The sequence below is a fragment of the Hippocampus guttulatus genome, chromosome 5 (genome assembly GCF_054856545.1).
Source record: "Hippocampus guttulatus isolate MCC_2025c chromosome 5, RoL_Hgut_1.0, whole genome shotgun sequence".
Lineage (NCBI taxonomy): Eukaryota > Metazoa > Chordata > Actinopteri > Syngnathiformes > Syngnathidae > Hippocampus > Hippocampus guttulatus.
The window spans coordinates 21,215,841-21,239,633 of NC_141265.1; the positions used below are offsets into that span (position 1 = coordinate 21,215,841).

Consider the following 23,793-nt stretch of genomic DNA (forward strand, 5'->3'; position numbering starts at 1 on the left):
GGAATTAAACATTTCAAAATTGTCAAAAGGCAAGTCAAGTACAACTTTATTGTCAAAACTTGCCCCTATTTGGGCATTTTTACTTCTTACTGAATTGATATCAGCAATTCATTTATCTTTATCACAAACAATATCAGATCTATGATAGATGATCGGAGATTAAGATACAAGCGAATGAATCATGAATTGCAAAGAGCTTACTTCTCTACTAGAATTACAGGTTCAAACTTATAAATCAACATGACAACATAATTTTGCCACACAAAAGTGATGTATTACAAGTATATTATACTGTAAATTGGTCAAATATCAATCTAAAGCCCAGGTTATAACAATGCAAGAAAAATCTGTGGCTTTAGCCACTTCAACATAACCAACTTTTCATGAATCTTATTCTTGATACATAAACAAGGTAATTTAAAAAAAAAGCTTTGGCAATCACGAGATCATGTTGTCTGGAATCATAATTTTGATGAAAAAAAAGTTTGACTTTTCTTGTTAATTATTTCTTTCTTCTTTAATCCTCTTGCACTTCATGGCATGTAGAGCCAACCATGTTCATTAAGTATGTTAATTATTTACAGATAATCTGAAATGGATTAAGAAAGTACAACTGCCTTTTTTTAAATTTATTTAAATGTGCATGGACAAACGCAGTTTGGTGGTCCTGTTATAACAAATACATAGTTGTCATTAGCTGCTAAATGTTCAACATCAAAATACGCCGTCCTAGTTTACAAACACCACATCGGTCTTTTTGGCAATGTGTAGTAGCTAAGCAGTCAATTTTAAAGAGAGGCAGTGCAGCAGATTTTGTAGGGAAAAAATGTGGGCATTTTGAATTATAACAAAAGAATGCTGACCCCTCAAGGGGTTCAGAGAGTACAGGTGCAATCAGGCTAGGCCAGTTCAATGTCGTGTTGTGCTCCTGCCTAGTTCCCTCCGACAGATATGACCAAAAAAATCAACTTGTGTACCTGGTAGTTTTGTGAGGTGACTGGTGGTGGTGGTGGAGGAACTTCAGGCTGCCGCTGAGTGTAGCCATAATCAGCTGCAGCATGGGTTGGCTGGTAACCACCATATGCTGCAGCAGTAGCAGCAGCCACTGCGACAGGTGCAGGCCGAGCAACGGCTACGGTCGCTGCTGTGGGAGCGTACGCTGCTGCCACAGTGTGAGCTGCCACAGGTGCTTGATGAACTGTGTAACTGGCCACCGTGGTGGGATGGGTGTATGCTACCCCGGCAGCTGGCTGCTGACTGGCAGGAGAAAACACAAAAGCAGTGTTTAGTAGTGTGTTGCATCTTATGGCGTCATAAACATTCACTGCAACAAAAGAGCTCTATTATTTCTCCAAGTACAATAAAGACACCCCATTACAACTATTGCAGAAGCCAGCCTGTGGTCTTTTCTCAGGGAGACAGAATGAATACTTTCTACAAAATGTAAAAAAACGGAGAAATTTAGAGCCTACATTGATGACATATAGGAAATAAAGATGGGGCGGACACAAGTAGTAACAGATCTGCTGAATGACAAAGACATTACTGGAAACATTCAATTCACACACGAAGAAGAAACCCCGGACAATAGATTTTCTGGACCTAAACATTCACACCACCGAAAACGGCAGCATAAAAATTACAATCTACAGGAAGCCCACACATACTGACAGTACCTCCTCTGTATGTCAGAACATCCCATGGCATACAAACATTCAGTAGTCAGGACATTTTACAAGATAACATCATAACAGGCAATACGGATGGATAGACAGGAGAAAGAAAACTTATACAACACGCTCTCACACTCTAACAATACACCAAATGGGCCACCATCAAAGGAAAACAGCAAGACAGACAAAACCAACAACAGGAAAAAAAAGCAATAAAAACAAAACCTAAACAGGAACACGACACTTCCGGGTGTCGGACAAATTACACTACTGATTCAACACATCATGAAAAAAACATCAAACCCATACTGGAGGAAACTATACCTGAAAATATGACAACAACTTCCATCCATCCATTTTCTAATCCATTTATCCTCACAAGGGCCGCAAAAGTGCTGGAGCCTATCCCAGCAGTCTTCGGGCAGTAGGCGGGGTACACCCTGAACTGGTAGCCAGCCAATCGCAGCGACAACATGTGCACCCAAAAGATACCATAACACCGGACAAGAAATGCAACATAATCTATGAAATTCCATGGAAATCATGGACAAACATTCAGCAGCCACAAAAAAAAAAAAAAAAGAGCATCAAACAGAATGCGAAAAAGAAATGACAGGACATTACACTAGAAGACGACGTCATAAAGCAGAGCAAGAAATCAGCCATAACAGACCACTGCAGAAGATATATTCACATTATGGACTGGGAGAAAAGGAAAGCCATGACATCAGAAACCAATAAATTCCAAAGATGGATCAAGGAGGCAATTGAAATAAGGAAGCAAGACTCGGGACTGATTTGTATACTGTGCATTTAGTTGAACTGCATGTTGGCCTGTACAACCGCCGCTTCTTCCGTTTGTCCTTGCCTTTCCTTGGAAAGTGGACTCAGGTGAAGATAACCCAATTGAACGTTGCAGTGCGGACTCTGCACCGGCTATCTGTAAAAGATCTGAGGTGGACCACCTCGTTGGAGGCATTGCTAGGAAGATTTCTTTCTTGAAATGCGTCAGATTTTGAGGAGGGCCAACCTCTTCCTGCAGCATTTCATCTTATTAAATGGACGTTCATGTTATAACAACTAACATGAATCTGAATTGTGTAGCACCATATTGTGTAAAAGGTTGCCCACTCGGCATCCGTTGCAGCCTGGTCATCCTGAAAGAGGCATTCTCCCATCAAAGTTTCTGAATTTTACTCGGCCGGGGTTTTTTTTTTGGGGGGGGGGGTCCCCTTGCCCTCCTGGGGCTTAAGATCAGGGGATGTAGTTAATATTTGTCAACTGTGGGCATGTGAAGCCCTTTGAGACAGTTTTGGGATTAAGGGCTAAATAAATAAGCTTGACTTGACCTTGTGTCACCGTTTCATCAAGCAATAGCAAGAACTCTACTTAAGGCTTTTTACAGCAGAGTTGAATGAACAATATCGGTATCCATAACCAAATATGACATTGTATGCACAGGCGCACACCGTTTTGTTTTTTCTATCCCTGAGAGAGAACCTTATTTTAAAAATAAAATCAATACAAAAAAGGTGTGTCTGAAGAATAAACCGATGATAAATTCAGTGTCGTAAGGTGACAAACAAGTGAACATCGCTTATCCCTGAGGAAGAACAAACATTACTCCCACCCTCAACTCTGTTGCTCAGTGTATTGATGACTTTGCAAGCTGGCTTCAAAAGTTGTGCAAAACAAAGAACTAAATATTCCTTCACTCTGGGCTGGGATTATAGGAATACAACAGCCTAAAAATGTCAAGTCCATGAAATTGAAGACCGTTTTATGATCACATTCTTATTTCTTGGAAATTCTGAGATTTTTCTGTTAAAACAAACAAACAAAAAAAAGAATCTGATCCACATGTGGAGTGAGGCAGCTGCTTTTTGCTGAGACACCTTGACTGATGATTCATCGTGTTGGCAGGGTGTTTTGGATAATTCCCCTGTTGCATGATGAAGCTTCTCACGATTTGTTTGGATGGATTTTTATGTAAATTGACAGTCTTTGTAGACTTCAGAATTTATTCTGCTGCTACCACTATGAGTTACATCAATAAAGAAAAGTGAACCCGCTTGAGAAGCAGCCATGCAAGTGCAAGCCATGAGATCATCTCCACCATGCTTCCCAGATGAGTATGTGCATTTTGGACCATAAGCAGGTCCTTTCTTCATACTTGGCAGAGGTTACTCTTGGTCTCATCAATCCATAAATCGTTCTTCCAACAGTTTTGTAGCTCATCTCGGGAAATTTTGCAAAATTCAAGGTTGTAATCCGATTCTTTTCACCGATGAGTAGTTCGCATCATGTGTTATGGCCTTGTTATGATCTTTTAGGTAATCGGATCACATGTAAAGCATAGCATATTGCACAGTTTACATTCTTAACAGGTAAATGCAAACTAAAAATAAGCTTAACTTGTTAAACTTTGCAGATTGCAGTTGTTTATACATTTCTGACATGTTTATAAATAATGGTGCATCTTAAAAGAAGGTGATACAGTACAGTGGCCTTAACGTTTTTAGCTGTAAATGTTTAATGCATTTCAAAATGGATCCAAAAACTGCACACAAAGATGCACTATGACTACAATAAAAGTATTGACAAACGCAAAAAGAAAGACTTCAATGTATTTCACTCTTCTCAGGAATCAAGCATCGTTTTCAAGCAACCAGATCAGTAAAATTAGGCACTGTGCTAAAGAGAACAAAATAAAAACGAATATTGGCTTTTATTCTTTTTTTATTCAACCAAATCCTTTCATTTTGTTTCACTTGTATACAGTATATAATTTAAAATGTCACGTACGGCTGCCACAAACAATTATTTTGCTCATCGACTAATCACTAATTGTAGTCATGATTAGTCTGCTTCTCTGAAATAACCATAATTATCTTACAGTTTGAATTCTTAAATGTATGGACAAATTAATATGAAAGACAACTAAGTTCTAACTACATTCAACTTCGCAGTAAGTACCGGCAACACTGACACATTCATAATGATGGAGCAAATTAAATTAAAGTTGACTGTGGCCTTAAAATATTTAGATGTAAATGTTTTAGTGTATTTTAAAAACTGGAGCCAAAAACTATGCAAGCAGAGTGCACTAATACTATGAAGCCATCTAAAAATACATTTTACATATACAAACATTTCACTCTTCTTGGGCCAAGCCTTTTTAAATATAGATGGTAGTGAAATCATGAGAGTGTAATTTGGAAAATTCACTGTGCTAAATACTGCTAAAATGAACACTTGTATTGGCGTTTTATTTTGTTTGACGATATGAGGTCCCCGGAATCATAGATGTTGCAGAGTGTGTCTGATATGATTCACGTTTACTACAAGCTGATATTCTGTAACACGCAGTCTATGATGCTGTACCAATGCAGTTCACTGAATTGATTATTTAAATTATCTTTTTGTGCCTTTGTGATGATGTACCTTTGATGAGGACGCATGTACCCACCGTAAAATTTCACTATGGTGCATGTTTTTCACATGTGCTCTGGCAGCAAACGACCATTACATGGACAGCTACGGGATATGAAAACTATTACTCACTCCTAAATGACCTTTGGTTTAAGGTAAGTCTGGAAATGCCGTTTTCACAGAAGTGTTATGTCGCATGTTGATCATTTACTTTGGGTTCAAATTGACTTTGTATCACCTGCTTGTGATTGAAATAATTCATTTGTCCTAAGGGAAAATCAATGCTGCTACGAAACCCAGCTTTGTAGTTAGAGCTCTTCAATGCATTGTGAAATTCTGGTAGACAGGCAATATAAATTGTCACAACCCGCTGCGGGAAATAATATGCCGACGATCCGTGCTTCTCTGACCGAGTACACTGGATGAATTCCTCTGAATGCCTGCTCACATCCGAATGGAGCAGGGGGATACTCTCACCTCCCCCCGACATGAACAATGGCAGCAGCGGAAAGCATTCAACTATAACGTAAACTGGATCGTCACATGCAGTGAGCGACGACCTCCTCGATCATAAGAACGCTCACTGAGATGTGATCGCCTTACCTATACTGTGCGGCAGCGCCATGAGTGAATCCAAAGTAATTGCCGGTAGCCATTTTGGCATCTTCACCAAGCCGGCTGGGCACTGCGGAGGACAGACATACAGGGTTACGCTAAGCTAACTGCTAGCAACAAGCTACACGGAAAGCTCCAACGACAAATTAACTTCTTATGTCGATGCTGTAGCTACAGCGTCGTTAACAGAAAACATGAATGCTGTAAAGACACGTACCATAGGTGAAGGATACAACAGGACATATAGGAATCATTGGTTTCGTATGTTCTATCGACGATCGAGTAGGTCAGCGTATTTATATTACATGTCGTACCCGGAAATGGCGTTCTTGCGCCTGCGCAAAAGCCAGACAGACGTACGGGTGGACGGACGTGCGGACAGTCAGACAGACCGACAGACAGACAGAAAGAAAGAAAGAACCCCCCCCCCCCCCCCCCCCCGGTTTCATGTACATATTGAGATTGTTTTTAGGGAACAATATCACAAACGTGTCTTTAGTGTCCTCAACAGAATCAGTGAAAATCATGAAAACATAGCAGAATAAATTAAAAAATAAATAAAAATAGGCCTTATAATTGGCCAAACATTTGCACACACACGAGGAATGTAATAACTCTCTTACAGCATGTTTTCTTCATTTTGTAACATTTCTCGCATTGATTTCTTTTTTTGAGGGGGGGGGGGGGGGTGGTTGCATGTCCAAAACACTCCTCAGATAAGCGGTTACATGAATCAAAACATTTTTTCATGTACATGGTTTTCCAGGCGGCCTGGTGGGCAAGTGGTTAGCACGTCGACCTCACAGTGCAGAGGTACTGGGTTCAAATCCAGCTCCGGCATCACTCTGTGGAGTTTGCATGTTCTCCCCCGGGTTGCGTGGGCTTTCTCCGGGTACTGCGGTTTCCTCCCACATTACAAAAACATGCATGACAGGCTGATTGAACACTCTAAATTGTCCCAAGATGTGAGTGTGAGTGTGGATGGTTGTTTTCTGTGCGATTGGCTGGCAACTGGTTCAGGGTGTCCCCCGCCTACTGCCCAAAGACAGCTGGGATAGGCTCCAGTACTCCCCGCGACCCTTGTGAAGATAAGAGGATCGGAAGATGGATTTACAGTCAACAAGAAAATTACTTGGTGAAACGAGTGATTTTGTATATTTTCATAATCACATTTTGAGTGTGCCAGAATTCACTGTCCATCCTGTCATCATGAGTAACTGTTACATTCAAAGACAACAACAAAATGTTTTCAGTTAGCATTTTGCCTTTCTTCAATGGATGCTAAAAAACTGATTAATTGCAGGACATAGTTTTAACAATATTGTGTGTGTCGTTGGATGTCTGTCATAGTGAAATATCTACATGTAGAAACCTTTCAGAAATTTGTTTAACAGTAGGACACGCAGTCATCTTGCGAACTGAATCCTGCTGTTATGTGAAGGTTCACCATGTGCTCATCAAATGCTAACATTAGACAAAGATGTTGTCCATAGGTCACATATGTGTTGTGTGCCCCATCATTATCTGTATGGCTCTAGTTAAGCCCCACCAGCATTTTATTCGATATTCTAAAATTTATTTATAAATTATTTCTGTCAACCCTCCTTGGCCACATTTTAGCCCTGGGACTGAAAAAATCCCAGAGCTATCCCTGCTGCTTTTCCAGTTTATTATATACAGTGCCTTGTGAACTTTTTAACCTTATGCCAAATTTCAGGTTTCAAACATATGATTTAAGGTTGTGTGTGTGTGTGTGTGTGTCTGTGTGTATGAAGAATCAACACCAAGTGGGACACAATTGTGACGTGAAACAACATTTCTAAGACATTTCAAACTGTTTTTTTTAAACAATTCAAATAAATAACTAAAAAGTGGCTCGTGTGAAATTATTCAACCCCCTGAGTTAATACTGACCACCTTTTGCTGCAATTACAGATACAAGTCCTTTGGGGTATGCCTCTAACTGTTTTGTGTATTGACAGACTAATTTTTTTGGACTATTCTTCCTGGAAAAAACAGCTCCAGCTCAGGTACATTACATGGAGAGCGTCTGTGAACAGCAGTTTTCAAATCTTTTTTTCAAATTCTCACTTGGATTCAGGTCTGGACTTTGACTTGGTCATTCTAACACCTGGATATGTTCAGTTTAGAACCATTGCATTGTCAAAGAAGGTAAACCTGCATCCCAATCTCAGGTCTTTTGCAACCTCCAACAGGTTTTCTTCGGATGTGGCCCTGGATTTGGGTCCATCCATCTTCCCATGAAGTCTATCTTCCTTGTCTCTGCTGAAGAAAAGTAGCCACACACCACGGTGCAACTGAACATCTGGAGGTGACAGGGAGTCTCAAAGTAAAAGACATGTCACATGTCACTTTTGGAAAGAATAATGGTTCAATAGCTCTGAAAGTTGCACTGCTGGAAGTCAAAGTAGGCTGCACTTCCAATGTTTTAAATGTTAAAAAATACAAGCATTAAAAAACAAATCATGTTTGCTATGGACGTCAGCTTCACAGTGCAGAGGTACCGGGTTCGATTCCAGCTCCGGCCTCCCTGTGTGGAGTTTGCATGTTCTCCCCGGGCCTGCGTGGGTTTTCTCCGGGTGCTCCGGTTTCCTCCCACATTCCAAAAACATGCATGGCAGGCTGATTGGACGCTGTAAATTGTCCCTAGGTGTGAGTGTGGGCGTGGATGGTTGTTCGTCTCTGTGTGCCCTGCGATTGGCTGGCAACTGATTCAGGGTGTCCCCCGCCTACTGCCCGGAGACGGCTGGGATAGGCTCCAGCACCCCCCGCGACCCTAGTGAGGATCAAGCGGTTCGGAAAATGGATGGATGGATGTTTGCTATGGGTAGTCTTCTTTTGTGCAGTTTGTCGAGCCAACATTAAAAAAAAAAATCGGTGTCAATGATTGTTATAATTGTGGGGGGCAAATGACTTTCGGTATCAGCTTCCTCTTTTGTGAAACAATCTTCCAGGGGTCGCAAACTGTTAAAACCCTCCCCATTGACAAAGATAGGTCAGGTCTGACTCAGAGATTGACTATTTTTATTGAACATTTCATTGGCAGGACTGTATTTTTTTTAAGCGAGCAACATATACAAACACTTATGTCAATTACAGTTCTGTAGTGACAGTACTCTAAAGTATATCATATAATGCAGAAATATTCAACCGTATCCTGTAGTACGAGTATTCAAAGTGATACCACATTTGAATGTAATGTAATTCAACACTTCAACTTGACAGACACGAAGACAGACTATCGCAGCTGTCTTCGGGCAGGAGGTAGGGGACACCCTGAACCAGTTGCCAGCCAATCGCAGGGCACATAGAGCCGAACGACCATTCACGCTCACACTCACACCTAGGGACAATTTAGTTGTTGTCCGAGGAAGGCCAGAGCTGGAATCGAACCCGGTACCTCTGCACTGTGAGGTCGACACACTAACCACTGGACCACCGGGCTGCCCAATTGTGAAACTGAACAATGGAATATCAGTTAGAGACTGCGGGCAAACCGTCATCGCCAATGCAACCATTTTAAATGTCCCAAAAAAAGAAAGAAACCACGAGCGCAAATAACAACAACAGCAGTTGAGAAGAGAATCATTGAAGAAGATGTCATGAAAGACCCTACAAGTGCCATAACCTTTATCTAGAAGATAATACCTATCTCTCAAAGATATCATACAAGTGAAGGTCATGAACATCATCAAAGGTACAGGCCCAGCTAGAATTTTATAAATCGATGAAACAAAGAAAACCCTTTGCCACCATGATGGAAATGCTCAAACTTTGAGGAAAAACCCCCCATATCCTCCAAGTGTCAATATTCCACAGTTACATCAGAATCAGAATCATCTTTATTGGCCAAGTATGAAGAACACACAAGGAATTTGTCTCCGGTATAACACGCTGCATTAGTATCATCATAAACAAGGACATGACAAATTGGTATGGAAGGACATTTCGTAATGTAAGTGAACCGTAGTGCGGTGGTACCACCCAGTGACAACTGTGAGACAATGTACAAAGTATCAAGCAGAGCTAAAGTGATCAGTGGTAGAATACAATACTATGACAGTCACAGACATTCACACATTACACAAGTACGTCTGTGAAATTTAGTAGAGGTACACGTCATGGCTTGGCCTAGCATAGCTTCATCTGGGACTGACAAGTAAATCTTGACCAAACGACATGATCGCAGCAGCAAAATTAACACTCAAATTTAAAGAAACATACTGTCTGACAATGTAAAGAAATATGCAAATTAGTTCGGTGAAACTTTATCATGCAGTTAGATGATTACTCAAAAATTGCCAAAATAACTAAAAAGTCAATGAACTGAAATAAGTGCAAGGTTTTAAAAAGGGCCAAGTCAGTCTCCACACTTCAACTCTACTGACCATTCACCGTAGTTGCAAAAGAGGCGAGTGATGGGAGTGACCCCTGAAAACAACAATTGAAAGGGGCCTGCGATGAAAGCCTGCAAAATAATCACCAAGGAAGTACAGTATGCCTAAGGATCAGAGACTTAATGAAGTTATTGCAGCCATACAATTTCGAACTAACCATTTTGCCTGATCCACTTCAGCTCTTTTTAACAGTGTGTTCCAGCACTTTTGCTCACTTAATAACGTGACATTTTTGTTAGAAATAATTCAAGATAAATTGTCTCAGATTCCTGGATGTAAATGCCTGAAAATAAAACCTCTATCTTTTTGTTTCGGGCGGCTCGGTGATCCAGTGGATAGTGTGTCGACCTCACAGTGCAGAGTTCGTGGGTTCGATCCTGGCTCCGGCCTCCCTGTGTGGAGTTTGCATATTGTCCCCAGGCCCGCGTGGGTTTTCTCTGGGTACTCCGGTTTCCTCCCACATTCCAAAACCATGCATGGCAGGCTGATTGAACACTCCAAATTGTCCTAAGGTGTGAGTGTGAGTGCGGATGGTTGTTCGTCTCTGTGTGCCCTGCAATTGGCTAGCAACCGGTTCAGGGTGTCCCCCCGCCTACTGCCCGACGACAGCTGGGATAGGCTCCAGCATCCCCCGCGACCCTTGTGAGGATCAAGCGTATCGGGATGGAATTATATTTTGTTTCATCATAGTCATCTTGTCAGGTCAATCCCAAATGTTCTCAGTCTACAAGCAAAAATAAAACACTGAGTTAACAAATATCAGATTTCCTTCTCTTTTTACATAGCACTGGAGAAGAGGAGGGCCTCCTTTAGTAGATAAAATTGAAGGCACAGTATACTGAACTTATGAACACACACACACACACACACACACACACACACACACACACACACACACACACACACACACACACGCACGCACAATTATGAAATGCACCTCATGAGGTATATGCAGGAAACTGTTCCAAAAAGTGACACTGCCCAACATACTCCGTACATCGTATCATATTGTGACGATGCTTGCCATATCCGATGGATAGCATAATCCGAGTTCATTGACCAACTGAAATCATGGTTGTCCACAGAAATCTTACCAAAGAAATAAAAATGTAGCAGCAAACAGTTTGTATAGTTTTCTTCCTAAATTAAAACTTTGCTGATGGAAGAGTTTTTCAGTCACTGAATGTGCCATTCAGTCAATATATTTTTCCAGTTATGAAAGAAAGTCATTTGTAGACCATAAGTTTATCAGTATTGAAAATTGGGTGAATTTTCCCCAAGAAATAATGTGCTGAAAATGTATCGTGGGCAGCAGTCCTGACAGACATTTCTGATGTTTGATGGACATTAGAGTTGATGACTTTCTTGTGAATGATTCGCCCAGTGACGCATTCTGACTTGAATTTCCTCATCCTGTGGATTAAAAACAAAAACAAAAAAAAATTAGAATACTGCTTCGAAGTCGACTGTTTTCCCTTTATCTAGACATTTTGATTTGATTCTGATAAGCTTTAAAAGGCAGATAATTTTTTTTTGTTTTAAAACTACAGTTATTGATATCAATATCTAAGGAGGAAAGGAGCATTGTATTTGTTCTGCTTTCTGTATTGAAGCATTCTAGGAATTACTTGTGTTTTACTGACTTGCATTTTAATGACAGGATGTGTTCACAGATTGATACTTTTACTTTTTTTTTTGGACTAATTTAATCCATTTCGCTCTTAGACCACAGCAGAAACACAGTAAAACGTTTCAGGGGCAGAGATGAATGAATACAGAGTACTCAAGTAAAACTTTAGGGAAAATATGGATGCATGCTCCCATCTTGCGCAATGTACAACAACAATATTTCTTTTGTTGAAAATTGCACTTGGAAAGTTCACCGTAGCCTTTACCGGTAAGTACAATGGTTTGAGATACTACCCTCGAGTTCAGTGGTCCTAAAATTGATGAACCATGACAAAATATTATGGTTCTGTGAAAACGCGGCAGAAACATCTCAAAACATACCTAATCCCTTTTACACAATAAAAAAAACAAGGACATGCTGATGCCAAAGGTATATTTTGGCCTTGACAATATCACACTCTTCAACTTGACATAATTTCCACAGCATCACATGGGACAAGATTAACTTGGATCTCCCAAAATAAAAATCATCATCCTGATAATATTGCAATTACTTCTGAACGGCACAAGGTGATTTACTTCATTAGACTTCATTCTTCAATCAAGTTTGACATCATCATCATCATTATCATATGTTTAAAGCCATACTTGGAATCACCGAGAAAGAAAATTCGAATTGTGTGCAAATCGACAAACGGTATTTGAATTTCATTGCCGGAGCTTTGACTTGTTTGTTAGGACGTACCGTTTCGGCGGTATCGACTGTCTCCTCTCCCTCTGTATATTCGCCGCCAGGCATGAACGTCTCAAAGTCGGACAGAGGGCTCTCTACCGCCTCCTCATCATAGTCAGTCTGGTAGTCTTCCGATAGTTCCTCTGAAAAAAAAAATGTTTTGTGGATCATTTAGATTGTGTTTTTACAAGGTTACAAAATGTGTTTTAAAAATGATTTAAAAAGGAAACCTTCAATCAACGCATTCTTGACAGGCTCGATCCGTGACACGATCTCGGCCAAGTCAGTGAAGGAGGCATTTGGACATGTGACCACCTAGCAGACAAAAAACATATCAGCGTCTGTTCTCATACCATCGCTTTCTCAACCTAAACCCATCCGCTCATCTATTTTTTCATACAATCGGTGCTCATTTTTTGCCGCAGGTGAGCTGGAGTCTATTCCAGCAGACAAAACAAGTCTTCCCCTTCAAAGTAATATCTCTCTGAAGTTCTCTCTGCCATGCCCTTCTGGAAGTATTCTTCCTGATGAGATTGCTGTGGTCCACAACTTCAAAATAGGTCTCTTGATGACTCCATTGAGTTTGCAAAGAGGAGAAATTTACGGAGAGCCAGGTCAATTGAGTCTAAGGGAGTTGCTACACAACGGCAATGTCCTTCTCAACCAAGAACTGTTGGATGGTGAAGCACTCAACCATTTGTCCTGCCACAACTTTCACCTCTTCTTCATGCGCCGACAGAAGAAAACGCAGCAGGATCTCTTTGATTGATCGTGTGACTCACATCGTAGGGGGAACCTTGGAGTTACCGTATGTGCAGTGTGTTTGAACCGCACCTTGTGACTCCAGTCCTGTAACTTTTCTGACACACCTCATATCAAAAATGTGTTAATTGCGGTAGCCATTAGAAGAGGATCTTGTATCATCAACAAACTTGCATGACACCAAGTTCATTAACAAACTTGCATTACAGGAAGTCAAACACACAAAATTACACCCACGTACGCATACTGCATATGCACGCGCGCACACGCACCCACAAATTGTGCTCACATGACTACTTTTGGTCTTATGGAACTCCTCCTGATGTCTGTCTTTAAGCATGCTGTCCACCACATTGCTCCGTCGCCAAACATCAAACAGTGTCTTCCCATGCTGGTATCCCACTTCCTGTAGCGCAGTAAAAGATCAATATGTGATTTTCAGCCCATTGGTGAAAGATCAGTGGAGGACAAGAATACTTACAGCAATTTCATCAAACTTGCCAAACTCCAGTGTGCCATAGCGATCGATGGGAGGCCGGATGTATTCACAGTACTCACTGTCTTTAACCAACTCCAGTTGTCGGACGCAACAAACATAAGCAAGCCGCGTTTGGATCTCGGCCATATTAAGGACCTGGAGGAAGGGGTCAGGAGATTAGAGAATATCATTGTATGCAGTATACGAGAGTATAGAGCTGTGGTTCTGAAATGGGGGTTTGCGTACGAGAAGGCACCTCCGGGGATATTTTAAAATATATTTGTAACGTAGCATCCATGCAACATAAGAGCTTGGTCACAGTAGTTGACTCCCTGCCACCAAGAATGACTAAGTGAAGCACAAGCTCAAGTGTCTCACTAAAAACCAAGTTCACAATGACATGGCAATATTCGGTGTTGACAGTTGGTAATGTTGTCAGTCTTGTTTTCAATTCATGAGCTGATTGTTTTTCCAACAGTCTCTGATTTTGTTTCAAATCAAGTGAATGATTGATTTGAAACTTTGTGCGAACAGATCTGTACTACAATCCCAAAAGAAGGCACTTTATATTGATTACTATTTTGATGTGCACAAATATTTATTTTTATTTATTTATTATTATTTAAGTTAATACTTGCTTTCTTTTTTAGTCACGGGTTATTGTCAGGGAATTCCCCCGACCATCTTGAACTTTGAATGAAAAGACTCAGGAACAGATTGTCTTTTGCTGATCATCAAAGGGGACGAAGTTCCTCGAAGGCAACACAAGTCGTGTTTCCTCTCAGATGGAAACCCCACCTTCGCACCCCCGCTGACCACTTTTTATTCACAGGATATGCAAAATACAAGTAACATATCAGAAAAACATTCCTCCTCATTTGCATGTCGCGCTTCCCAGCCCAGCCCACCGATATGCCCCTCCCTCAGTGGACACCTGGAGGCTAAAACATCTTCCGGTGCAAACCATGGATACCTTGTTAATACAATGGGTAGATTTCACATGAATTGAGACACTGTAACAAACTGGAGGACATCTGGTCATGCTGCCCTCCCGAAGTTGAACCTTCCTGCCTGTCTTATCAGTTAATGAGGCCCTGGCTTCCTTCAGCTCAAGTTGGCCCTTTTTTCTGTGTGCTCCATTGTGTACAAATTGTGAGAACATAGCGTTCGAGGTCAATTAAGCATATACTGAAGTGAAACTTTGAAACATGATAATATTAAGTTTGTCTTTCTCCATCATTGGTACGTCTTTTTTTTCCGTCTTCAAATAGTTCTATAGAAGCCACTACAAATGGAGTTTAAAAAAAAAAACCGACACTGATGGCACAGCACTCGGTTGTTTTTTTTGTGCAAAAATGCTTCCCGTTGGTTAAGAGGTACTTGGTGAATATTTGACCAGGGTTACATCATTGAAAAAGGTTGAAAACCAATGATAATACAGCATATGGAATATACTATATTGTTTTGCGTCCACACACCTCAATGGATTTGAAACAAACCAAACAAAGCACCCTTATGAAGGTCATTTGAATACTATAATCCGGTAATGATTCACATACCTTGACTTTCTCAGCTAGAGGGTTGAATCGTTTCCAGAGAAGCCACCACCCATTCAGGGAATCACCATAATTGGTCAAGTTGGTTTCATTTCGGCTTCCAACATCGACAGCAATCACAACTTTGGCACCCATCGAGCGAGCCACGTCAGCTGCAAAGAAAGAAAAGACAAAGGACGATTTTGGAAATTCATTGATTTGGGATGGACAGAAAAGCCAAATCTAAATAATGAAGGGCATGAAACAATAATAAAAGAAAAGGTCCAGGGATACCAAGACAACAAGTATTAAAAAAAATGAGATTTATTTGAGAAAGAAAAAAAAACACGGAGAGACACCATTCACAGATCTGTCAAGGGAGCCTTGCGCCAACCCCCCACCCCACGTCTTACGCTCTCTTTTGATATTGTTTTCTTCTCTTTGGGAGGGGTTAAGGTCAGCACAATCAGCATTTTGAGCAGCTACACAGAATGCAGTCTAGTGCATGAGCAGGCAACTTTGCTTATCTGCAAAATAACTGGTCAGCATTCAATGGTACGGACGGTTACTTACATTTTAGCACTGTTAGATGTCAAATTCCCATTACAGTAATATAGCCCCAATAAAAATCCGTCCATCCGTCCATCCATTTTCCGATCCGCCTATCCTCACAAGGGTCGCAGGGGGTGCTGGAGCCTAACCCAGCCATCTTCAGACAGTAGGAAGCGGACACCCTGAACCGGTGGCCAGCCAATCGCAGGGCACACAGAGACAAACAACCATCCATGCTCACACTCACGCCTAGGGACAGTTTGGAGTGTTCAGTCAGCATGCCATGCATGTTTTTGTTATGTGGGAGGAAACCGGAGTACCCGGAGAAAACTCACGCGGGCCCGGGGAGAACATGCAAACTCCACACAGGGATGCCGGAGCCGGAATCGAACCCTGTACCCCCCCAATAATAATTAAAAAAATAATAATTTTCCTTGTTGTCATATCCTGTGTTTGTTTTGTTCCCGATGAACTGAAGGGCGGTTCCCTCCAGCAGGCGCACCTGTTCCTTGTTATTAATCAAAGCCTTGCCCCGTATTTAAGGACTGCTAAATTGCCTAGTATCTAAGATAAGATAAAATAAGAACCTTTATTAGTCTTGCAATGGAGAAATTCCCAATTCACAGCAGCAAAGTTATGAAAGGAAGAAGTAGAACAACAAAATATAGGAGCTGCTGGAAAGGCAGCCACTCTCGCGGCGCCATCTTGAAGTCAAAATAACAAAAATAACACAACACATAAAACACAGACAGTAGTGTATCAATAATCTTGTCAGATTATTGACCTTGCTCGCTGTCTCAAGTGTTATTTCCGAGACCGTTTTGCTCATGTTCCTTGACACTCTTATCCGTTTAGATTCCAGTTTTTAAAGCACTTAAAGGAAGAACACACGACAAACAAAAATAAATAAATAAAATAACAAAAACACACAAATACTAACACTGGGAAAATTCCACCCGTAATATACTGTATGGTACTCTCTATCACTAATGTCGGGTGAAAATTACCCAAACGCATGCCTCATGAAAAAAAACACAGATGTGAGCAGCCTGAAGGTACCCAAGGACCCACGTAACTCAGAGAGCAGCAACAGCCCAATTCGGGAACGACCTCCAAGCGGTGTTGGGCGTGCCTTCGGGCTACGAACAGTTCCCAGTCAACAGCCGACAACTGGGTCTGCAGGTACCCGGGTCGCTGCGGCTTTAGGAGCCGCTTTGGGACCCAGTTGGAGGTTGCTCAACAGCAACAGCAAAAGCAGCAACACAATGAAAATCATATGACAACAATTGTGTGGGTGAGTTCTCGGGTTATAAGCAGACAGGTGGAACCAGGTTAATCAGGTGCAACTGCTGGTGTCGCCAAAAGTGAAATCTTTTACTAATTGGACTAAATTTAGGGTGTTGTTATCCTATTTCTGATTGGTCTTACCAGGCAGATTGTTGATGTAACCCCCATCCATCAGAAGGTGTCCATCTTTGGGATCACAAAGAGGAGGGAGGTAACCAGACAGTGACATGCTGGCACGGACATAACGCCACAGTGAACCTGCCAGGAAAAGTTTAAACATTGAAAATAAATGGAAGCAGTTCAAACATTCCATTAGTCATGGATTCCAATTTTCAGTTCATGCAACATCAACATTGTCGCTTCATGCCATACTTATTTTTTGGGGAGCAAGTGGAGGAGGTTTGGGGTGTGGGGTTGTAATTAGAAATTTAGACTAACCATCAGTGTGAACTCTCATGGAGGAAGCTGTGATATCTGTTGTAATGTTGAAGTATGGTAGCCACAAGTCCTGGAAGGTGACAAGTGATCAAAGCTGTTTTTGTTAAATTATCCCGTATTTTAGCAGGTTACAAATGTTGTCACCAAATGTCACCATACCTCTATTTGTTTGCCTTTAAAAACAGAGCTAATGCCAGAGTTAAAAGAAGCCCCAGAAAACATAGACGTGACAGGGTAGGTTAGGTCCACAATCTTCTTAAAGAGCGATGTCATATCCTGAAAAAAAAAGAATGAAAATGCAGCAAAAATTAAGTTATTTGCTTTGAATAGTAGTATGTGAGCAACAAGAACAACATAATTGTGATTCTGAGACATTTGATTGTTTCCTCATGAACCTACCATAGCCCATTCACGAGCCCTGACCCTCATTCGACTGTTGCTTTTCTCCTCTGCATACAGCGCTCCCATGAAGGACCCGATGGAGGTGCCACCGACAATGTCCACAGGGATCCCTGCCTCATTCAGTGCCCGGATAATACCAACCTGGGAGCAACCCCTGAAAAGGACACCACATAGGAAGTAAGCATAATCACGGAGGGCACAGATCGCCTCCGAGGTGTGACTGATATATTCGTCAGATAGCTTAAATTAAGGAAAAGTTTGGAAGAAATTACAAATCTGGACAAAAATGTAACCACAGACAATAAAAATGCAACAAATTGCACGCAATGGATATAGAACCATCCACCATTGTGCTCAATATTCAGCCCTACGCCCAGGCCGGGCTCCCGCTCCAACTTAGCGTCTTAACTAGAACACGTGAAGCTCTCTAAACAAAGGCAACAGCTCAAAGATCGGGATATATACAAAAAACATAAGCCAATTTAAAAAAAAACTTCTTGATTAAGGGCACCAAATATACTGTAATACGACTGGTAAAAAGTTAATTTTACAACAGATTTGTATGCCTTGTCCTGAAAGGCACAGGCGGCCCGGTGGTCCAGTGGCTAGTGCGTCGACCTCACAATGCAGAGGTAATGAGTTCAAATCCAGCTCAGGCCTCCCTGCGTGGAGTTTGCATGTTCTTACGGGGCCTGCGTGGGTTTCCTCCGGGTACTCTGGTTTCCTCCCACATTACAAAACCATGCATGGCAGGCTGATTGAACGCTCTAAATTGTCCCTAGGTGTGAGTGTGAGGGTGGATGGTTGTTCGTCTCTATGTGCCCTGCGATTGGCTGGCAACCGGTTCAGGGTGTCCCCCGCCTACTGCCTGAAGACAGCTAGGATAGGCTCCAGCACCTCCCGCGACCCTTGTGAGGATAAGCAGATCGGAAAATTTAGATGGATAAACATATTCTCTTTAACTCATCAATCATCCGTCATATGAAATGTTGGGTATGTTTTTGAACGCATGAACTGGCATTTTAAAAGTCCACAACTTTTTGGTCAATCGCGATGGTTGCACCGTCAGACTACCGGATAAATATCATTCTGTGTCTTGGACTGAGCGATATGTCACACGACAAGACCCTGGCTAATTAGTTCAATGACATCGGGTCTGTTAATCAGCAATAAGCTTTGCAGTTAGCAAACGTAGCTTGAGTTTTAAAATGCTACGTTTACTTTCTAATGTTTCCCCTTTTGTTCAAGTCGCTGTTTAAATACTGTATACCACAGGGGTGCCCACTACGTCGATCGCGATCGACCGGTAGCTGACGGAATGGTCCCAAGTTGATCACCAGGGGTGTAGAGGACCAAAAAAACCCCCAAAACATTTGTGTATCTCTGTGAATGTTAGTCATATACTTTTTGTGTAAATGCACACTGCACCTTGATCATCTTATCAGTGTCACTTTCACAAAAATCATTAAGATATAAATAAATACATAAATAAATAAATAAGGCTGGTCACCTTTAACCTACGGTGGTGCGTGACCTGTGTCACCGGAAGTTCTTAGCGCTCAGCAGTCTGCAATTGCAGTAGGCGATCAGAGCTGTTGCGATACAGCTTTTATTATTATTATTTATTATTATCAGTCAAAGTTCATTTTGTGTACATTTCACCAATGTCACTTGCAAAGAATGGCATTCTGGTCAATCTGCCTACTGTGTCACGGTATGCGTGAGCTACGATAGGTAACAGGCTGTAAAAGTGTGTCGTATGCATCTGCGGTCAGGTCTCCCACAAAGGTAGGCAGGAAATCCTTTCCACAAACTCATTAACGCTTGTGTTTACTTTATGCTTCTATTTCGTTCATCTTAGGGGCCGTTATGGCTGTTGTTCATCAAGGCATGCATTTGCAAGTGCGTGCGTATGCGTGCGTGCACGGTAACGTGTTGATCGCGGCAAGTTGGTTGATCGAAAAGTAGATCTTAGGTTAAAAAAAAAGGGCACCTCTGGTATACCACATTGTGACTGTGTGCGCCACGTCCAGTCTCTCGTCATAAGTAGGAGGGGACTGTCTTCCTATTGGTCAATGCCGAAGAACCAATCAAAGGACAACGGAGGATATGTCACATTGTGCAGCAAGATGACCAAAACTTCTGACATGCCAGAATCATCGTCATGGTCCTGAAATGTCCCAGATGCCTCACGACCAATCATTGAGTACATCACACTACACGGGCTACGACGTGTCAAGACAACTCAAAACCGGCTATGAGAAACTACGTCCAAAATCAGACTACATTTGTGTAGACTGACGTCGGCAGATCTCTAGCTATGTTATAAATGGAGTGTTTGCAATTGGATTATCTTAAAGGCACAGTACCTAGCACCTCCTCCACCTAGCACAACAGCAATGCTATTTCCTGTTAGAATCCTGGCCAGGCGGGAGAAGTCCGAGTGACGATCTGGACACTTTTCAAACACACGCTGATACAGCTCTCTCTGGTCACAAAGCAAAGAGATAACACTCAGAAACGATTCATGCTCACACTGAGAGATGAAGCACCAAAACTGCCGCAAATCCATTTCTCTCAAAATATAAATTTGGAAAGTGTCAACTAGTCTAGTGAACAGAAGAGTTAATTGCTAAGTCCTTGTGCCAGTGTTGGTGTGAACTTGAAGTACCAATTTAGGCAAACTCCTCCTGGAGAAAACTCTGCGAGGACAGGACAGGTGATGGTGTCTGGAGATCCAGCTTCGCATGTTCAGCCACTCAGCAGTCCCTTTGGGTGGGGGCCCATCCTCCTTGTGCAGCAACACAAGTTGCTTCTGGGCTCTAACAGCACTACTCTCCAACATTTGCTCCAACTACAGGGTGACAAGCAGTGAAAATAGATTATCATGCAATGTAATTCATTCATTGCTGGAGTACTTTCCTTCATTTACTTTTTTTGGGGGAGGGGGCTCTTCTTTGTGGAAAATAGTGGTATAGCCCCACTTTGTGAAGAATTTCTGTGATTAAAAAATAATAATACATACATTCACATCGATATTGTTTCTCCGATTTTCAAATCATTTTATTCTGTTTTGAATTGTGTGTAACACAACATCCCAATTTCATCGGAATGGGTGTGTATATGGGTGATTCTCAGAAAGTGTGGTCCACCAGGATGGGCAAACGCTGACCCATTTTGATAGTTATCATTTTCTTGCCTTTACAACCAATCAACAGATTTCACTGGTTACAATTGCAGACATACTGCAGTGATATGACACACAAATTCACTGAGATCTGTGCTGTCGTTTGTGAGTGTATATAGTTGTGTGTGGAAACAAAGAGTCGACGCGGCCACTTCCTACAGTATTCGTGACTTGACAACAAAATTCATGCAAGCAATAACTTGACAAAATGTAAATACAACACAATACCCTTTAATCAAGTCCCAAGCGGTCTATAATGTCTGTGTGTGTGTGTGTGCAATTATAATGAAAGTCAATTATTTGCAGATTCGCAAGCCGTTCCGGTTTCTATCCAATGTCCAACCTACATATTTGTGTTTTACTTTACAGGTATTTTAAATGATTTTATTAGAATATTTAATGATTTATTTGCATGTTACTTTATTAATAGATATGATGTAGTTAAAAAGCTACAAGAATGAGACAAAAAAAAAACAAAGGTCACCTTCACAGTGCATATTGAAAACCTTATTTAAGTCTTGTACTGTGAAAACGTTTTTTTTTTTGGTTTGTTTTTTTAAATAAGGATAATCAAACTAAAATGTGAGAAGTGTCTGGCGTTAAAGGTCAAAACAGAATAAGATTAAAATTTTTAGTTCGGTCTGGGGGACATCAACTGCAAAGAATAATACAGTAGTGTAAATAGCTGCAGGTTGTTTTTTTCAATTCAAGGAAAAAAACAAGGTCAATCATGTCTAGCAGTCAAGTCCAGCCCAGGAGCCAATTATGGCCTGTTTTCTAATTTCCACTGGCCTGCAGTCTCTGGATTAAGATTAATAATGTGTGGCCCATCAGTACTGTTGACCACAGTTGAAGAGATACATGAACAAAAAAGTTATTCGATATTTAACCAGAAGACTGCAGCAGACCTGAGGTTATGCTCTAAGGCAGGGGTCTCCAACTCCGGGCCTGGAGGGCTACTGTCCTGCCTGTTTGCCGACTCTCCCAGCTGCAACATACCTGACCTGATCTAGACGATCAGCTCATCAGCCAGCTCTGAAGCAGCATTAGAATGATCCTGATTATTTGAATCAGGTGTGTTGCTCCTGGGAGAGCTGCAAAACAGGCAGGACAGTAGCCCTCCAGGCCCGGAGTTGGAGACCCCTGCACTAGGGTGCGTTATGAAAATTTCTCAAAGCGCAATCTGTGTCTCCAAGCACACCCTTCTCAGAGTTGTGTTGTGTTGAATTATTGTTGAATTTCTGCACACACCCCTCGAGAAGTTATCCTTATGTGATCCTTTCTAGCCCTATAACGGAGACTGTAGCGGAGAAAAGGAAAATTAACAGAGCTGGCCATCGTTTTCAAATAGAAATGGACATATGAAATATGAAATAAAGGTCTGCCTAATAGGGCGGCCCGGTAGTCCAGTGGTTAGCACGTCGGCTTCACAGTGCAGAGGTACCGGGTTCGATTCCAGCTCCGGCCTCCCTGTGTGGAGTTTGCATGTTCTCCCCGGGGCCTGCGTGGGTTTTCTCCGGGTGCTCCGGTTTCCTCCCACATTCCAAAAACATGCATGGCAGGCTGATTGGACGCTCTAAATTGTCCCTAGGTGTGAGTGTGGGCGTGGATGGTTGTTCGTCTCTGTGTGCCCTGCGATTGGCTGGCAACCGATTCAGGGTGTCCCCCGCCTACTGCCCGAAGACGGCTGGGATAGGCTCCAGCACCCCCCGCGACCCTAGTGAGGATCAAGCGGTTCGGAATATGGATGGAAATGGATGGTCTGCCTAATATGCCAAGAGACTGTAGCTGTTCAAGAAATCCAATGCCAGGTCAAGTCATTCAATATCAAGAGCCTCTATCAGACAAAACATGCAAACTACCACAAGTTGACGGGGAACGGAGGGCGTGAAAAATTAAAGCAACTTGAAGTTGAATGGTCGGCCCCCCACAGATTTTCACCTCAGCAAATCTGGACGCTCTTTGGTAAAAGTCTGGGCATCCCTGATGTTACAGTATTTAAAAAACAAAAACAAAAAAACAATGTACTTCAGACCTCTCCCACTGTTGGCTCCTGTTCGCCAAGTCCCACAATAATGATGCAATCAGCCTGGCGGATGCAGCGCTGCGACCAAGGAGTAAGGCCCGAGTCAGATTGATAAAGGACGATGCGGTGGATGTCTTCCTGCTGGCCAAGCCAGCTGGACAAACGGTACTCATGGACACTACCAAGGGAAGGAACAAAATTCAAGTTTATGGCATGCACTATGAGGTAATTTCTTGTCTTCTGTCAGATGTGATTATTGGTTAATTTAAAATTTATGACACAAATCCATGTGTTTTGCATTTCTGCAGTTAGTTCGGTGCTACTTGCACTGGGCTATTTGAACCAAGGCAAACATGATCGATTTTTTTTCTCCCCTCCATCTCCTGTCTCTTTTTTTTTTTTCAGCATTTGGGCTTCAGCCAATTTAGGGGTGTCATCACTCCAATTTATAATGCTGCAATTTTTTTATACACTATCTACTCTGGGAGGTGCCCATAAAAATAACTGTCGAGCGATCACAATAATCATGATACATGCAAGCCATGGATGTATTTTTTTATATATTTTTTAAAACTCTGAACTTTTAGTCATTCATTTCTATTGTCCTTGTGGTGGTTATGATGAAT

The 23,793-nt window shown here is 41.8% G+C and overlaps 2 protein-coding genes across 5 annotated transcripts in view; both read right to left on the reverse strand.

The window, feature by feature from the left end:
- zfr (zinc finger RNA binding protein) overlaps positions 1–6,050 on the reverse strand; it is a 29,853-nt gene extending 23,803 nt beyond the window's left edge. For all 3 annotated transcript variants that reach the window (XR_015100891.1, XM_086110757.1, XM_086110756.1), the window contains exons 1-3: positions 5,938–6,050; positions 5,709–5,790; positions 978–1,257 (exon numbers count right to left, since the gene is read on the reverse strand). Coding sequence is in view for 2 of the 3 variants with exons in the window: in XM_086110757.1 (XP_085966883.1) it covers positions 978–1,257; positions 5,709–5,790; positions 5,938–5,974 (399 nt within the window). In the remaining variant the exon portion in view is untranslated. The remainder of the gene's footprint in view (positions 1–977; positions 1,258–5,708; positions 5,791–5,937) is intronic.
- Positions 6,051–8,748: 2,698 nt separating this feature from the next.
- pnpla7b (patatin-like phospholipase domain containing 7b) overlaps positions 8,749–23,793 on the reverse strand; it is a 37,402-nt gene continuing 22,357 nt past the window's right edge. The window contains exons 23-35 of one of the 2 annotated variants that reach the window (XM_086110752.1): positions 23,177–23,345; positions 20,626–20,808; positions 20,324–20,442; positions 17,952–18,108; positions 17,712–17,828; positions 17,553–17,622; positions 17,256–17,372; positions 15,300–15,448; positions 13,744–13,896; positions 13,552–13,668; positions 12,731–12,815; positions 12,513–12,643; positions 8,749–11,551 (exon numbers count right to left, since the gene is read on the reverse strand). In XM_086110752.1, the coding sequence (XP_085966878.1) occupies positions 11,486–11,551; positions 12,513–12,643; positions 12,731–12,815; positions 13,552–13,668; positions 13,744–13,896; positions 15,300–15,448; positions 17,256–17,372; positions 17,553–17,622; positions 17,712–17,828; positions 17,952–18,108; positions 20,324–20,442; positions 20,626–20,808; positions 23,177–23,345 (1,633 nt within the window). In that variant the 3' untranslated portion in view covers positions 8,749–11,485. Of the gene's footprint in view, positions 11,552–12,080; positions 12,644–12,730; positions 12,816–13,551; positions 13,669–13,743; positions 13,897–15,299; positions 15,449–17,255; positions 17,373–17,552; positions 17,623–17,711; positions 17,829–17,951; positions 18,109–20,323; positions 20,443–20,625; positions 20,809–23,176; positions 23,346–23,793 lie in introns of those variants that run through there. The other variant, XM_086110751.1, reaches the window with a different exon arrangement.